This window comes from Python bivittatus, unplaced genomic scaffold (assembly GCF_059951505.1).
Source record: "Python bivittatus isolate LINGU-HERP-01145 unplaced genomic scaffold, Pbiv_v1 ctg000840_np1212, whole genome shotgun sequence".
NCBI classification, from domain to species: Eukaryota; Metazoa; Chordata; class Lepidosauria; order Squamata; family Pythonidae; genus Python; species Python bivittatus.
In genome coordinates, this window is record NW_028277113.1 from 26,667,118 (window position 1) to 26,686,494 (window position 19,377).

The window sequence follows — 19,377 nt, forward strand, 5'->3', positions numbered from 1 at the left end:
CTATGCTCTGTGAACATGATTCATGTTTGAAATTTGAAAAAAAGAAGTGAACATCTTGGATGTAGGACCAGTTCACTATGAGCTGCTTATCTTTATTATTCCTTCCTGCTTTAATGGATTCTAAAGGTCACTCATAATCCCTGTTTTCATAATCTATCATTCTATAGGTTTTTCTTTGCCATGTATAAATGGATAATGAAGGACAATTTCCTTCAGAATAATGCTGACTACTTATCTGTTACATTCATAGGGGACTGAAACTCAATATACAGATAGCAGGCAGAAAACTAAGGCAACTCATAACTTTATTGGCTTGGAATAACCACAAAATGCTGCTGATTAATCAGTTGCTCTGCATAATTGGCTACTGAACAGGAAGATTCCTTTTTTATTTAATTTAGCCTATTTGGGTACAATATACTGACAACAAAAAAAGTAAAATGCTGGTTTTTGGGGAAAGATAAATTTATTTGATATTCTAAACTGGCAGCAACAGAGAAAGACTGCACAAAAAGCCTTAGCACAAAGTTGTTTCATACAGCCGAGCAGTTCTTCAGCATCTGAAGAAATGGAGAAATGGCTTTCCACATTAGGAATGGCCAAAAGAAATAAGGCACATCAGCTTAAACACCAGCTTCTGTGATCAACTGAAGTATGGTTGACAGTGGAAGCTCATCACTGCGGGTGAGAAGTACAATAAAACCTTGATTCTCCAGACCTCCATTTAGTGCAGGGTTCTTCAACCTTGGCAACTTTAAGATGGGTGGACTGGGGAATTCTGGCTGGGGAATTCTGGGAGTTGAAGTCCACCTGTCTTAAAGTTGCCAAGGTTGAGGAACCCTGCACTAAATGGAGGTCTGGAGAATCAAGCAGTCTGAATAACCACCATTTGTCTTCAGTGATGCAACTGATATAAACAGCCTATGATGATCTGATTGAATATCTAATATGTCAATTAACCAACTGATATCATCTGTTACCTGAAGTCCTTTTATGAAACCAGATTGTGTGAGATAGATTATTGAGAGTAATGCATTTTGAAGGCTTTGTGCCAACGTTGCTGCCAACATTTCAGCATTTATATTGAGCAGCTACATTTAGCATTTGGGCAAGAACTCTGCCACTTTTCATTGATTTAACAGTATCAGAGAAAACCATGCAGTTACTTGGTCAGAATAATCTTTGGAAGTTTTATTCAAAAAATCTTTAATTTATTCCATGAAGATGCTTGAAGCTAGGTTAAAAAGTTTAGTATAAAAATATAAGGCTCCTGCTAGTTTTTTATTGATTTTATCTTGAAAATCCTTTATTGCTGGAATATCATTTTGTTGGTATAGTTTCAACCTGGAAGCCATTTATCTATTTATTTGTCAATCAAATTTGTATACCACCATACTCCACAAGCACTCTTGTCAATTTACAACACTGCAAAACACACAGTATTACATCCATGACAATAAACTAAAGTATCCAAACATACATTAATTAAATTAGGATTAAAACAATTGATTCAAATCTAGAGCCATCATGCAAGAACAGCTGACCATAAAAATGTCAGTTATTTGGAATGCTTTCAGGCAATAACTACAGAAACAGAGGAATTGACCACAAAAGATATCCTGGCTAAGTATATTTGTCCTCAGTTAGCTTTAAGGTAGAGGTGGGAAACCCTTGGGCTGCATGTGGCCCCATACTCTTCGTTTGTAGCCTGAAACAGCCCCACCAAACCTATCAGTGAAAATTCCACTTCCCAATTTTCAGAAAAGAAAATAATTGTGAAAATTCTTGGAAAGGCTAAAAACATCTTTATTTATTTATTCATTCATTTTTTAAAAAAACGGACATCACCTCATATAGTGAGGCCTTAAACTGCCAAAATCAAAAAAGTTGCTTGCTCCTGCTTTGGAGTGCTGCAGATGTATTTTTTTTCCCAATATGGGAGAAAGTCAGATAGCAAGACTTAACTGAAGCCGTTAAAGATTCTGTTTCCTATTGCCCTTTTCACAAAGGTCTCTACCTATATATATTTAGATATCAAACTCAGGTGCTTCGTTTATATAGATTGTTTCTTGGATCATTTATAGAACAAAAGAGAGTACATGTGGATTTCTCAATTCATAGTAAGGTAGATAACAGGTTCTGCTGTTAACATCTGTTTCCAAATGGTTTCAGATCTGCATAGTAAGTTTAAGAGGTATCCTTGGCAAAGCAATTAAAGGCCAAATGGGACAAGAAGTTTAATGGGATAAAAATGTTGCCAATTTTTCCCTCTACACATCAAATTAAATAACAATCTGATATAATTCTGGCCAGTTATATGATTATTAGCACAGTATGCGCTACTCTACTCCCCACTCCCCCCATTTATCCGGAGTTGAATCTAATTATATCCTGCTAAGTAGTGTTAATCAATTAATTTTCTTAAAGAATTTTACAAAGAGTTTAAAGAGATCTTAATATCTGAATTTTTACTTTTATGCAATACCCTGCATCTGGTAGATCCCTTATCAATCTTGGAAAGAGTGTAAAATAATTCTGATCTTTAAACCATGTAAAGATTTTCAGGAACTGACATCCTACATGGCCGTTTTACCTCTTAATATTGATTATAATCTGTACCCCAAATTATTAACTAACCATCTAAAACCAATTATATGTAAAATGATCCATATGGATCAATATGATTTCAGTTCTAGATATAATATACATCTAGAATATACATCTAGATCCATCCATCCATCCATCCATCCATCCATCCATCCATCCATCCATCCATCCATCCATCCTATTAAATATCATACAAATTAGCAAAACTAATCTATCAGATAAGATCTATAAATCTACAAAATCTATTAATAAATAAGTAAAATAAGACTTAAGAATTGTGATTCAGATTCTATTATGAATTTAGGGCATACTAAGCAGGGCTACCCTTTATTATTCACTTTAGGTATACGAGCACCGCCAATAGCACTTTGATACAATGATCTGATTGATGGAACACAATTAGGCACCAGGTCATGTCTTTTCAATTTATCTATTGATGTTATGTTTCTGACTCTCTCATACTTCTCCTGTGCACCTAACTATATCAAGAAGGAGTTTGCAGAGGTGTCAGGACTATCAGTTAATTTCCCCAAATCACATTTGATGTTTTTTCATACCTCCCCACTCAAATTTCAAAGGGAAGTATCAACTGACTTTAAATATTTAGGGAACACTATTACCAAAAATGCTAAGAACCTTTTTATTAGTAACTATATATCTACGCAGAAGAAATTAAACAAAGAAATGAAAAGTTGAGTTAAAAATAATTCAATATTTTAAGATATATTGCAGCTGTTAAAATGAAAATCCTTGTAAGGCTCAATTTTTTATTTCAGTGCTTCCCAGTGAAAGGTCTAGAATGTGTTAAAAGGTACTGGCAATAAAATAAAATAAAATAAAATAAATAAAATAAAATAAAGCTTTTGCTTTCATGCAAGAGAGAGAGAGAGAGAGAATAAGAATGAGAATGAGAATTAATAAAAGGATTTTATATAGACCTCACATGCCAGGAGGCTAGGGAATTACCAATTTGAGAATATATTATCAAGCTGTGCAGTTAGGGCATATGATTCCATTAATTTGGAAGATCTTTCTAAACGACGCATCCAATTTGAAACTATATTAGAGCCAAATAATTTCAATTGTTCTTTCATCCAAAACATTTTTCAAAAATAAACAAGTTTGAAAGTGTTTTTATCAAAATGATACTCCAAATTTGATAAAATAAATATATACCCTTGATATATTATAATATTATGTAATTATAATTATAATATATACAGGTAGTCCTTGACCTTTCGGTCACTGACCATTCCAAGTTACGACAGCACTGAATGAATGGTGGTTATGACTGGTCCTTGGGGTTCCAGCCATCCCAGCACCCTCGTGGTCATGTGATCGCAATCTAGGTGCTTGGCAACCTGTATGCACTTATGACCAGTTGCCAAGTGCCCTGCAATCATGTGATCACCATTTGCAACTTCTCTGGTTTCCCCAGAAAGTCAATGGGGAAGCCAGCAGGGAAGGCAGCAAGTTGTAGGATAAGTCTCCTGTCCCCCACACCCTCCCCCAGCCCCTCTGCACTTGTCACTCTGGTCTCTCACGCACCCTTGCATGCCCTCCCCGACCCATCCAGTCCCTTTTGCACACCCTCGCGTACCCTCCCCAACCCATGCTGCACCCCCGTACACCCTCCCTTACCCACGTGGCACCTCTCGCACTCTTGTGCACCCTCTCCAACCCGCACCCCCGCCCTGACTCATGTGGCACTTCTCATACACCCTTGTGCACCCTCCCCAACCTGCATGGTGCCTCATGCGCACCTCCTTGCACAATCCCGACCTGTGCCTCTTATGCACTGTCCCTGACCTGTGCCTCTCATGCACCCTCTTGACTGCCTGGCACCTCTTGCCACTCTCCTTGACTCACACAGCACCTCTTGTGCACCCTCACACATCCCCCTCACACCCTCCCCCACACTCCCATGCTATCACTATGGCAAATGAAACTTTTGAGAAGATATAACCTTTAGAGAATGAAAGATTTCTATAGCAATAAGGAACCATACAGTGGTTATAACTACCCCACATAGAGGTTATTACAGTCCTTACACTGTATGTTGTAGATGACTCCTGTTTTTTCTTCTTGGACTACTGGGTCTTTTGGTTTACTTAAGATGTTTTGGAGGGCTTTAGTTGGTTTGTGTGCTATGGAGATGCCATGTGGTTGTAAAAGTCTGTTGGTTGTATCTGAGACGTTTCTAATATATGGCAGTGTTATCCTTTTCATAGCTTGTGTTGGTTATATTGTAGTAGGTTGAGAGGTCAGGCAATTTCTGATAAAGGACTGTAACAACCACTATGTAGGACAGACAGGCAGAAGGTTAGCAGAGTGCATCCATGAACACCAGGTAGCAGTCACAAGACACGATGAAAACTCCTTAATCTCACAACACATGGACAAACATAAGCATAGTTTCAATTGGTAAACTGTCAGCAACTTAGACCAAGCTAAATCTAAAAAATGCGAGGTAAGTCCTGGAAGCTTGGTATTCAGACAAGGTAGCCATCAACAGGCACATAGAGGTAAACAACATACACACTATTCAAAAGAGACAATAAAAAGGAAACAAAAGACCAGAACTTCTCCTCACCAGCAATCATCACCCAGATAAGCAGAGATTAACACCAAGATTATCACCAGACATACAATCAAGCAGTAAACAATACCCTAATCAAGGAACGGGGGGGGGGGGACCCACCAACACTGGCAGGGCACGCCACTGTATATAAACAGAGAGCAAACCCCATGTCATTCTAGTACTGAAGATGTTACTTAGCTGAGTAATGAAATGTTTGCAAGAAAACAACCAAGCTCAGAGAACCTCAAGGACTCTAAACTTATACCCTTTTGGTGTAAAAATGTTGGTGAGATAAGCATCATTACTAAACAATTAATTGAATGGTCCTCAGAGTTAGGGTTATTGCACTTATTCACAGGATTTATCCTCAAGCTTAAAAACAAGGAATTTATTATTTAATTAAACTGAGCAGCTAAAATAATGATTGTCCAACATTGGAAAATTTTAGATAACTTAACAATAGAGAGGTGGATTAACAAGGCCTCTTCAATAGCATGTTACAAAAGATCATAGATAAAGTTAAAATAATGAAACACCAGAGGCAGGAACCATAATTCAATCAAATTTGGATGGACTTTAGATTTTATCTTAATTGCAACAGACCTACTATGGGCTACACTTTAGATGGATGGTAGACTTGAATGTGTAGATCTTTTTCTCATTTTTTCTCCATGCATCATGGATTTATGTCACTCATTTATTTGACAAGTGTTTGTCAATCACAGTCAATAAACAAACAAACAAAAAAATCTTAAGAATCCTAGTGTGTCTGGTCAACCATTGTTGAGTTTTATAATGGGATGTAAAAAATGGAGTCAACACACTATTAAAAACTGATATTCTGCTGATGTTTCAGAGATATGGCATCACCAGACAGACAAACCCAAATGCTTAAAGCCAGAATACAATGCCACCCAAATGGACTTTTTGTACTTTTTGCAAATTAATCAATAATAATAATAAAAAAAGCTTAAACCTACAGACACAATTTTGCTGGAGATAGGTAAAAAGCAACTATTCTTGAATGTGCCCACTGAAGCAAGTATTTTACATTGTACCATGACAAGGCTGACCTCAGCAATAATACACAATTCTATGAAAGTAAAGTATGTTATTAGAGTTCCATGAACTGATACTTACCTTCCAGATTCAAAAGTGAACCATGTTGAATCACGCCCATATCGTCTCAAAGAACTGAGAGGCCACATGACCAGTTTAACTTTAGCATTATGGATATCCCAGAGATAAATGTTTTCATGTGTGATCTGCATTGTACATTCACCATAGATATCTAAATTTGGTGTAGGCATAAGATATACGTTGAATCGTTCTGGAAAGCAGAAACAAAAATAACACAATCATGGTGAAAACTCTGAGCTGGCTTGAATTATGAATACAATTCCCATTTTGCCTACTGACTGAAGCATTTATAAAATAAAACCTACTTAAATATATGGGGATATGATTTATTCAGAAAAAAGGGTTGTTTTTTTATTCCTAACATATTTGAAAGCACAGTTGATACTCTGTTATCATTAGCAACAGATTCTCACTAACATGATGAAATAAACTTTGCCTATTGTCACTGACCTTCACACTTTCCTTTTATGCATTAATAATTTCAATTAGTTTATTTTGGAAGATAAACCTATTTTCCAAATTTTAAAAAAAAACTTGGCATATTTAGTAACAAACTTATAATACAAAGTTTAAATGTCGAAAACTACCATTAAACAAAACAAAACAATGGAATTAAAGCCTCCTTTTGTAAGCATTCAGTTTTCATATTTTCTTTGTGTAAATGAAGAAAAGGAGAGAGTTTAATGAAGAAACAACATAGCAGAAAGATTAAACTGCAAACCAAAATGGCACTTTTTCATCCGCTATTGAGTGTTTTCTTATCTCCTCTCCCAAGTACAAACAGATCTTGAATATCATGGATCTTACATATCACATCTAGTTGACCTTCACTCACTGTGTTGCAATCTCTCTCTGTCTCTCTCTCTCTCTGTCTCACTTCCTTTCAACTGGTAGCAATCTATCAGTTGCCACATTTGGTCATCTCTTGTGAACATCTGATCCATCAGCTGGCTTCTTGATCTAAAATATATTTCTCAAGTTGTTTTATTATGTCATCTCCTAATTTATCTATCCAAAAAGCAATACATATGCAACTTCTTTGTAGGTAAACAAAGTGCTCTATTTGAAACCACTTATTTTTCAGATGCATATAGTCACTTAGTTTATCCTTATTGCTCGGATATCTGCTAACATATGAACATTATCATTTCAAATTATAAAATACTAAAATTTCTAGACTCTCTCTGTATAACTGTTTATATATTTATAGTTTATGCCCTCTACTGTGTCTATCAAATGCACTGCTGTGGCTGCAGCGATTGGCAAAGGCAGTTTTACGCAGGACACTTGCCAACCATTGTTTCTTTTATAACCATTTCCAAGGGGTAGCAAGAATGAGCAGAAAAGCACAAAGTCAGAGACTCTATGTACAAGTCGGCAGTAGCAAGTGGCAAGGCTAAAATCGTCAACCATGTGGCTTGTCACCAAATCCCAGTGGTGTTATTTTCAGTGGCAAATGAGGATGGGACTCAGGGCAATTTTTAAAAACTCAAAAGATTATTTTCAGGATGTTAAACTCAAGTGTAGCAACAAGTCTACTGTATAGCCAACTAATATAAAGATCTTGAAAGATATAACAGCACATCTAATTTTAACATGATGCATAGGTAGTAGTGCAGACACACATTGTCTAATAAGGTACCAGTAGGAATCCATACAAACCTAGTTTTATGTTCTTAGTCACTTGTTGAAAAGATGATGGAACACTAAGCCGGAAATATGCCTCAGAGTTAATATGAAACATTAGAAACTGAACAGGAACGAAAGGTTTTTTTTTTAAAAAAAGAGCAGTTAATGAACAATTTCATATACAATAATATTAAAGATTTCAAGCTATGAATAAACTTGTCATTCTCAATATATTTTTTTTGTCCCTCAGTCTGTTTGATTTTGCTTGATTAATAAGCCCTTAAGTTGATTCACTCAGTGTTACAGCTATCTGTATATATCTCCAAAGCTGTATTTCTCACTAATCACATTAATGGTGTAGTATACAAGGCCTTTAAATAAAAAATTAAATGTTGATAGATATTACGTTGATGTATTTTGGGTTTTTACTGTTTTCAGCATATTAATGCATTGCTATCAAGTATTACTTCTTGCATAAGTATACTGTGCAGCTACTCCAGTTTTTGTGTGGTTAAGTAAAAAGTAGCTGAAGCAACAGGAAACACTGCTTTTTTAAAAAAAATACAAATTGGCGTGAGTGCTTCCTAGATTTCTACCAACATTTTCATAAAATATAGCATGGGGATTACATGACTACAGCCATGTCTAGGTCTGCCATATACAGTATGCAGATGATATTATGACTATTTTTAATAATTATACAATGTAATTACCAAAGCTAGTTGATGTTATATCCTGGTTACACTATTAATTGGAATAAATCTAATTTGTTGCCTTTGGGTACTACTATATCTATAGATGATTGTAAGAGATTAGGAATTACAATTTGTATAATTCTATAAAATACCTGGGTTTTACTTCTTAACTTTTATCACAATATGTTGAATTAAATACTTCCAAAGGTATAGATGGAATTACAAAAGATGTAATTTGACAGTTAAAACCCCCATTATGTCTTTGGGATAAGATTACTGTTACTAAAATGAGTAACATCAAGATTAATGTACATTTTAAGAGAGACTATAATGTTACTTCTTATTAGATATTTCACACACATAAATCAATGAGAATTTTTTACAGCAGGTTAAAGCCTCTAGAATATCTTTGGCAAAATTGCAATCACCTTATAAGGATTTTCAGCTATATAATTGGGCTTTTATTTTAATTAATTAATTGATTGATTAATTAATTGGAATGAGACTTATTACAATTACTTTCCTCTCTGGGTCCATTTGAAGAGCGAATGTGTAAAATCTTTGAAATCTTGGCAAGCTTTAGGGTCTATGTATTCTAAACTAGGATCTTTGTATTGTACTTTGAAAGCTGCTAGGCATATTTGGTTATTAATAGGTAAGTGGCTAGTTCTGAAACCGAATCACATGAAAAGGGGGCACTGTGGTATAACTCAAATTTGAAAATAATGGGGCAGATATTCTATTGGAATACTTGGGCTAACAAGGGATCAATACTTTAAATCAGTTGATTCTCAATAGTTGTTTTAAGCTTTTGAGTCTGATTTGCCTTCAATATACCTAGAAAGTATGGCCTGGGTGCTTTAGCAGTCTTGAGGCACTCGTAAATTCAAGTTCTTTAAGAAATGCTGCACTTTAATAGAAACCCACAATTTTTAAAAACTTATTAAAAGGTGAAATGAAAGCTAGGATCAGTTATTTATCTGATCTGTGGAAGGAAGAATTGGAATATTAAATTTTGGAAAATCAATGGTCATTTCAGGAAAATACATTTTTTTTAAAAAAAGTTTGTTCTGGGGGATGGCATCTGCTTTTTGAGAACTAAACACTTGAAAACCTTTAAAAACCTATAGAATGTACATTAGCAAAAGCTAAATCAACTTTTTGCTCAGTTCAAGATCGTAAAGGAGTCATCTGAATGGACACTACTCCGTCAAAGTCCCATATCTTTTATTTCACATTTGTGACTGCAATTAACTCCCAGCTAGCTTGTTTATTTTTTAATTTAATTTCAGAATAGTTATACATCACTATTATTTGCATATGTGTTTGGTTTTATTCTATTTTTACTGTATTTTTATATTGTTTTCATTGTATTTTAATTAATATTTATTGTTGTGTTATTGTGAACTGCCTAGAGTCACTTTTTCGTGAGATGGGTGGTATCTAAATTGGAAATATAAATAAATAAATAAATAATGACTAGGAGGGCTTTGTTGTTTTTCCTTAGAATATGACCTTTGTCATTCTCCTATGCTACACTGCTGATCAGAACTGACTATGTGAATGTCAAGACAGCCAATTAAATTATATATTAATTTGCTAATTTATTTTTCAGTTTGTATTCAAAAACTGTGTCAGAGACTACAGAGACTGTAGTTCTGACAACTATGTATTGCCCCATGAGGTGGACATGGCTGCGTTTTTGTAATTTTAAATACAATCTTCACTTTTGGCTTTTGTGCTAAAAGAAAATAATGAAAAAAGACATTATATACTTTTGTCCAAGTCATGACAATGGGATGCATCTGCAGATGGCCATCTTGAAGTAGAAGAGAAACTGTTATTGGACTAAATTTTTACTTTGCATCCATTGGCTTTTCCTCCAATTTGTTCTGGACAGTTACTACAGTTGGTAGAGTAGATTTGGGAGAAGGGGGCTAAGGAAAAAAATAAGGTGAATTCTTATTATGGAAGCAGAACTCTGCTGCCATGGCTTTGGAGGTAGCTTTTAGCATAGACTATACATATTCTATTTCTAATATTCACAGAAAAAGATCCAATTGAAATTTTCTACACATTCAGCAAAACACGGGGAAAAACATCTGTTGCTACCTTGAATTAATTGAGATTATTATTAGAAAAGGACATTCAGAAACAGAGTATGCTCAAAATGCCAAGAGACATTTGTTTCTTTTACACTGAAGATCAGTATCTTAAGGTGAATTGTGCATTAAAATTAAATGTTCCTGATTAGACTGAACATCAGCTGCAAATTAAAGAAACAGAATCAATAGTGATTACCCATGAGTGGAGACAAAAAAAAAGTATGCATTGAAAATTAGAGGAATTAGAACTAGTGGTGAAAAAGTTACCAAAAATTAGAGATTTCACATACCAAGATACTGTGTAGAAATGACTATCACGAAAATATTCTGCAGTAAATCCTTTTGTAATGGAATTAGACATACAAAGAAACAACAGTTCTCCTACTCCAAATCAAATCAAATTTTATCAATCGTAATCCAGAATACAGTAAAATATACAGGAGTGGTAATATAATAATCAACATAGATTTACATATCCTGACTTATTTCAAAAACCTGGCTCAAGTCAAGATTGTACAATCATAATGTGAGTCCTTTATGGTATGAAGCAAAAATGCAAACTTAAGAGTCAGCTAAAAATAATTGAATGTAAAATTAATCTGAATTAATAGAAGCTGAATTAAATTGGAGTAAATGTGACAGCACAGAAGAATGTGTTCCATCTCATCCAGTTCACAAAGGCAGAACTTCTGAGAGGTTTTATAAAACTGGCACTCTAAAAGAGCCGATGGTAAATTATCAAATCAGGCTTTCAAGAATGCCCATAATATTTGGGAGGCTTTTATGAATACATAAATACTGCTTGACTAGATCTTTAGGAATCTCTGAAGGGTGAATACATCTTTGAGGTTTGACTTAAGTCATTCTGTAATTCTATGCTCCGTCTACTGCCATATTTCTGCTGGAAGAAAACCAGTAACAGAAGCATGAAAGTGTTGAACCAATACTTCTTTAGAAAACAAACCAACAACCCCCCCCCCCTTTTTGAGGAATACGTTCTACTTATTTAATGATGAGTAACAAAGGTGTGTGTGTCAATATCCTATCATACATTGTAAACTCATTTTTCTAGTAGTCTGCAGCTTCCCAGGCTTCTCCAATCAATTAAATTCCTAGAGAAGACATCATGACACAGCAGCTTCCACTGGGGTTTTAGTAATGGTATTACGGTTACCACTAAGGGGGAATCCTGCCCTTGAGAAATTGTTGAGAATTTCTCCTTTCTCTAAGAAATTAGAGGAAATTGCCCTCTCAATTTCTATACCCACAAAATTGGTGGAAAAACGAACAAACCAACCAACCCTGCTCTAGGTTTAAAAAATAACTAGCATGAAATTGATTCTCTGCAGTACAAATTCCATTCATTCATTCATTTTCAGTATTGAATGTTTAGAACCAACTACCCTACTATTCTTTGGGACACAATGGTTGCTTTGATTCAGAAATATAATTATATCTTAAGGAAAAAGAAGAGAATACTGACAGAATTCAAATTACAGACAAGCCTAATATGATGGTCTGAGACAGACAATGACATTCATAAATAAATACAATTAATAGAAAATGGACGTATAACAATTTTTTCATGTCAAATCTGCACTGGCTTCAAGACTCTGATTTCATAATATGAGCTCACTCATAATAAACTAGTAATGTAATGGGTTAGTTGGCAACCTAGTAATACATATTTGCGAATGAGAATAATCCAAGAAATAAACTATAAAAGAACAGGATTCATCTGCCCTCCAGATGGTTTGGACTATATCTGTTGCTGGCCAGGGTTGATGGAAACTGAAATTCCAAACCTAAGAAATACACCTGGTTCTGCAACCTGGTTCTATAAGAACAATACTCTTGTTTAGATGACCTACCTAATCCATGACTGTTCTGCATTATGTATAAACTTGAAGATTAATTAATCAAGAAATATTCATATGATAATCTCATGTTAACTAACTTTGGTTAGAACAAGCCATTATCTAAATTTATAATAACACAGAATTGAACTTTGTTATAAATCACAGGACGAAGGAAAGATATCACCTTGCTTTTTTGCTATTAATAATGATGAGCAATCTGTTATGTGCAATTTTGTCTACTTTTTCCAACCTTAATTTGCTCTGTTCAATCTTCACATTGCACAGAACATTTTTAAAAAAAATAAATATGGATATCAGAATACAACTGTTTTCCATTTCCTGATTCATGTGCACATTGAAAAAAAAGTGAAGGAATTTCTCCTTTCTCCTTACATATAGATTAGTAATCTGAATCAGCAAAATGTGAGAATACTCTACTCCAGTAATAATATCAGGCTAGTTTTGGCTCTCATTTGACTACAGATTGAGTCACTTGGCACTAGCTGGCAATAAACTACTTTATGGGATGTAAATGTAGCCATTGTTAATTTATTAGTAGTTTAAATTGGTAGTTTATTTCTTCCCTGAAACCTTACTTCTGGGAAATGGCCTTTTCAATTGCTTCTTCTTAGCAGTAGCACTCCTCCTGAGATCCAGATGGCACCTCCTGTGCTGGATTTCAGAATGGTCATCAAAACTTAGCTTTTTCAACAGGACTTTGGGGGAGGAATATGATCTTATGCCTCCTGTACAGTAATGTAGATTATAATAAATGTAGGATTTATCTCTGGCACATTGTTATCTGTCTTTTAGCCTCTACTTTTTATTAATAATTTTAATATAAATGTTAGGCTATGTCACTCACAGTTGGTTTTGACTGAAGTGGCATGTAAGCCACATAAAAGCCCTGAAAATAAATAGTAAATAAATTTGATCCTCCATTTCTGCCAAGAAAATAATAACATTCAAATTACAGAGTACATCATGAGAAATGCCAGGCTGGAAGAATCACAAGATGGAATTAAGATTGCAGGGAGAAACATCAACAACCTCAGATATGCAGACGATACCACCCTAATGGCAGAAAGTGAAGAAGAACTAAAGAGCCTCTTGATGAGGGTGAAAGAGAGTGCAAAAGCTGGCTTGAAACTCAACATTAAAAAAACTAAGATCATGGCATCTGGACCCATTAATTCCTGGCAAATAGAAGGGGTAAAAATGGGAGCAGTAATAGATTTCATTTATTTGGGCTCCAAGATCACCACAGACGGAGACTGCAGCCATGAAATTAAAAGACGCTTGCTCCTTGGGAGGAAAGCTATGGCAAACCTAGACAGCATATTAAAAAGCAGAGACTTCACCTTGCTGACAAAGATCCGCATAATCAAAGCTATGGTTTTTCCAGTAGTAATGTATGGCTGTGAGAGCTGGACCATAAAGAAGGCTGAGTGCTGAAGAATTGATGCCGTTGAACTGTGGTGCTGGAGAAGACTCTTAAGAGTCCCCTGGACTGCCAGGAGGTCAAACCAGTCAATCTTAAAGGAAATCAACACTGACTGATCATTGGAAGGATTGATAATGAAGCTCAAGCTCAGATATTTTGGTCACCTAATGCGAAGAGAGGACTGTTTGGAAAAGACCCTGATGCTGAGAAAGATTGAAGGCAAAAGGAGAAGGGGACGGCAGAGGATGAGATGGTTAGATAGTATCACTGAAGCAATGAGCATGAAACTGAGCAAACTCAGGGAGGCAGTGAAGGACAGGAAGGCCTGGCGTGATATGGTTCATGGGGTCACAAAGAGTCGGACACGACTTAACGACTGAACAACAACAACAACAACAAAACTAGACTGATATTTTGTCCTCTTCTTTGAATTATTTTGCACATAAAATTGATTAAGTGTATTAAATCATGGTTTATACTTTTTTAAAAAAATATTAAGTAACCTGTGTTTGTGGGCTTCTTAAATCCAATTCTGGCTTCAGACTAAGAGGCCATTTAGATGTCAGAAGACCTAAATTGCAATTAAAAATTCATTCACGTAGATCCTACATATGTTGAATAAAAGGGAAAATATTTCCAAAATAAATTATTTCATTAAATAAAATCTGGTGATAGTCATTAATACCCCACCCAACCCTCTGAGTGGGTATTGCATTTTGTTTTATCTTGATAAAGGTAGCAAAGCTCAGCTAGGATCTCCATCAATACTGCATTACAACTTTTGCTTTGATGGGCAAATAAGCAGCAGGTTGGAGTTTTTAATATACAGTATATATTTGCCAAAATTGCTCTAGGTGGAAAAATAAGGGGAAAAAAGGTGGGTTGAAATCTCCTTTCCCTACCAAGCACTTTTGAAACTTTAGCCTTAAAAGTAATCCTTTATATAAAGGTCTTGAAAAAAACAAATGACCCATTTGTCTGGGAATATTTGCACAACGATCCATTGCAATATAGCTTGCACAAAGAAGATACTTCAATACATTTGCTAATACTCCTGTATAGATGGTTTATCTATCCCTGATAACTGATTTAAATTCATTAATGAATATTTTACATCATGTCCTCTGTGTGCAGCAACCATAAATACCGGCTTTTCTTTCTAGACTTAAGGTGACAACTAGCTTTAGCTCTGCTAATTTAAATGCAAATTTTGGCACTGGGGGATATTTATCAAAATTGCAATGTCTGGGGTAGTGAAACTAATGATTCAATTCTACATATTACTAAAACATCAATTTTGCTCAGTTTTTGAATTTAAATGCTGCTGCTAATTATGGCTACTTGGTGACTTATGGGCATTTTGAGTAGAGAACCTGGGCACTGTGTCCTAAATAGATTTGTTTCAAAACAATTACTTACTCCAAAATAATAAATATGTTCTGGCTATATAAATGTTAATTACCTTCATTTTTACTTCGGTCTGTTACAGTAGTCAATATAGTCAAAATATAGTCAAAACCTAACCTGATGCATCAATCACAGAGACAATTGAAACTTGTGTAGACACATTTTCTAACCTGGCTTGGATCAAGAGAGTCCTAATAAAAAACTCAGAAACTCATTTCAGCCTGGTCTTCTTAAATGATCATTTTGCTTATTGCATTAATAAAGCTGACTCAGATCTATTCTGGGAAATCCTGCTCCAAATTTGCAGAAGTTCAATACTGCAGTTCCAGGGAGGGCGGAGCTGGCGTCGCGGCGATACGGCGGGCGATCCTGGGCTCCCAGGATCGCAGCCGATATCTCCTCCCCCGGACGGTCCCGATGGACCTAAGCCGTCCTGTAGAGATGGCGATCGCAAAGGGCACGTCCCGCGGATCTCAGGGACGCCGCAAGTCCCAGATTGATCCTGGGAGAAGCTCTTGAAGCCGGCGGAGGAGAGGCAGCCAAAATGGCTGCGAAAGCCGGGACAGCTCCAAAGGAAGAAGGAAGAGAGGGGTGTCAACTGGGTGAGATGGACTTTTACTATTCAACTATTCTTAGAGAACACCTTAAGTAACTTAAAGAGATTTTTAAAAGTGAAGAAAAGTGGATTAAGCGGCGAGGTTGAACCTTATAAAAAAAGGGGGGAAAAATTTTTTTCTTTTCAACTTTCCCTTTTTAGTGGAACTGGCAAGATGTTTTTCTCTTAAAAAAATATATTTTTAATTGGATTGGCTTTTTCTTTTTAATACTCAATAACTCTTTATCTTAAGCCTTTTTTTTGACTAAGATTTCTTTATTGCTATAAGAAATTTATACTTTTTGATTTTGAAATGGGGAAAGTGGAGTTAAGAGAAAGTAAACGAAAGAAAGTTGCACTGCCATCTAGAGGCTCGACATAGTGCTTTTTTTCTTCTATTGTGACGCATGCTCAAGGACCCTGTGCTTTCTAAAAAGATAGTGGGATGTGCATGTTTATACAGGTGCCATCCGTAACTATAAACAAGAAAGTGGAGTTGAAAGCGATTTTGAAAATATCAAGATGGACAGTTTGAGCTAGTCACAAGAGCCCTGATTAGTGGCAGTAGCTCTTCTTTCTGCTAGAAGCTCTGCTTTGCTCTCCATTCCCCCCTCAGTTGGATTTTTTTTTTAAAGAGACTTAGTCTTTTCCCTCCTCTTCTTTTTTTTTTTCTCCTCTTGCTTTTTTTTTTCTTATTTTTGGCAAGAACAAAGATAAAGAATCCTTTGACTCAATAAAGGTTTATCAAGATAATAAACTATACGAGAAACACAATGCAGAAAAAGATCTTTAAACTATTGAGGATGACTATAAAAAACTGGAAGAAGAGCTGCAGAAATTCCCGCAAAAAAAAAAAGAAAAAAGATATTAAAGCTAAAATGGACTTAATTAAACATAAAACGGGATCAATGGAAAAGGAAGAAATAGTACAAGAAATCAGAAACATTAAACAGAATTATTGTGAGGCTTATAAACTGAGAATTAAAAGGGTTAATCAACTGATAAATGAAGAGGGACAGACTTGCTCTTGGCACTGAGGGTGAGAAAAAGATTATACAAGATTATAATGGAAAATCAAAAGAAGAAGTAAAACAATATTGAAAGAAACTACTTCAGATGTTTAAAGAAAAAACGAGGGGAATACAACAATGATGGAACTGACAGAAGCTTCAAAAAGCAGAATGTTTGAAAGGACATTTATTATTGCTTTCTCTTATCCAATAATATAGAAAAAGGAATAAACAGCTAGATATTTTGGGATATTGAATGAAAAGGGTGAACTCAAAATTATGCAAGCACTGGAATAAAGTATAAATCTGATATATATAGTTAAAAATTGTATTTGATTGTAAATGTTTCAAGAGATTAGACCAAAATTTATACATGGTTGAATATAGTAACATATAGATTTTAAACTAGAGACATTCTTGTTGAAACATGTAGTGAAGAATCTGGTTAGAACTGTAACCCGGTTAGAACTGTAACTGATATTGTAACTGATACTGGTTAGAACTGTAACTTTTAAGAATTGGAAAAATTAAAAAGTACTTATGCAGGAGGAAGTTATTGAAAATTATGGAATGTGCAGAGATGAGTTAAATTGAGATTTGAAATTAGAGTAAGAAGATAAGTAATTTTATATGACACTGAGAAAATATAGTAATCTAATGGATTAGGAAATTTTATAATAGAAATTTGATATTAATTATTATATAAATACACATATAATCGATAGATGAAAATGTATTACTAATCCTATTGAAAGTTAAAATTTCTTGTAATAAATGATTCTATAGATTAGCTATGAATGATTAATAATTGTTAATTGATAAGTATACAAGTATATTTTGAATAGATGATATGAGAATTTAAGATTATGAAAGGGGCACCAACGAGTTGGTAACTGGTTGACACATGATATAAAATGGAAGATGCTTTTTTTATGCCTTTCTATGTTTTTGTTTGTTCATGTATGTTTTGTGTTTGTTGTAAAAATTAAAAAACAACAACAACAAAAAAAATACTGCAGTTCCAGGAACTAGAGAAGTTCCTCTCTAGCCTTACTGAAACCCTTGACACTGCTTTCCTTTTCACTGAAAATTTATCCAGAAAGATTTCAGAGTGATGATTATTCTTTATTTAGTAATATCTGTATTATCAGAATATGTTAAAAAACTTTGGCACCAATCCTTGTCCTGTAAATTACTCAGATACTACAATTTACTTTTGTCCATAGTTGTGAAGAAAGTCAAAACCCCATAATAAATGTTACTTACCTAATGTGAACTGTACACATTAATAAAATCAACTATTTATATGCAACAAAAATATCCCAACAAGCCTAATTTCTACAATTTGACAGGCGAGGTTCTGATTTTGAGAGGAAAAACTATGATGAGCAGAGTACCTAAACACATACCATTTTGCTCTCTTTGAACTCCAGCAGCCAGTAGATCAGGCTCACCAAGACTTATATCATTAAGTCTAGTTCCAAGACATTCTATGCAAAGATGTTTGCACCACTCTTCTGCCTCAAGCTCTGAAAGAAAAAAAAATACTGCATCAGGAATGTTATTGATAGGGAATTGAGGAATTGTGGAATGAAATCAAATAAGTTGTTAATGATGAATGTGAAAAGAGATTGGCAAAGATCAAGAAAAGGAAAGAAAACTGGATGTCAGAGGAGATGGTGGAAATTGCCAAGATAGGAAGAGAAACTAAAGCCAAGAAAACAAAGATCTCAGAAAAGAACTTAACAAAGAATTTGAACTATTAGAAGAAATAAGTTTCAGTAATACAATTACACCCTCATCTGTAAAGACATCAAGATGGAAACAGACATGGTCAAACAAGGAGTTTTTTTAAAAAGTTCTCTAAATTCAGGAAGTTCCAATCTCAAATTAGTATGTTAAAGGAGATGCAATAAATTTGGAGACACATTAATCCATATGATTTGGTCAGTCCTTCACGTTCTTTCATATTTGTAGAACAGACTTAATATTGTGAATACAGTTTTAGTAAAGGAGTTAAGATTTATGGATAAAATGTTTAGATAATTGGAATTTATCCAGGAAGAACTTTGGATCAACTGTGCCTGGAAAGTTGCAAAGAAGATTATTATCTGATCTTGAAAAAAAGCTCATCTACCTGTTATCAAAGGCTGGCTTGGCAAAATGCAAATATCTAATACGTTTCAATGTGGATAAAATATAATTGGTTATTTTAAAAATTGAGCTGTGTTACCCTTTTTAACATATATGACTGTTTATTTTATTAAGTTACATATTTTTCTTTCTTTTATTCATATGTGTTGGT

At 34.7% G+C, this 19,377-nt stretch overlaps 1 protein-coding gene across 2 annotated transcripts in view; it reads right to left on the minus strand.

Annotated features, from left to right (window-relative positions):
• Positions 1 to 19,377, minus strand: part of DOK6 (docking protein 6) — a 220,769-nt gene that overhangs the window by 63,246 nt on the left and 138,146 nt on the right. For both annotated transcript variants that reach the window (XM_088130757.1, XM_088130756.1), the window contains exons 4-5: positions 18,482 to 18,601; positions 6,329 to 6,518 (exon numbers count right to left, since the gene is read on the minus strand). In XM_088130757.1, coding sequence (XP_087986883.1) covers positions 6,329 to 6,518; positions 18,482 to 18,601 — 310 coding nt within the window. The remainder of the gene's footprint in view (positions 1 to 6,328; positions 6,519 to 18,481; positions 18,602 to 19,377) is intronic.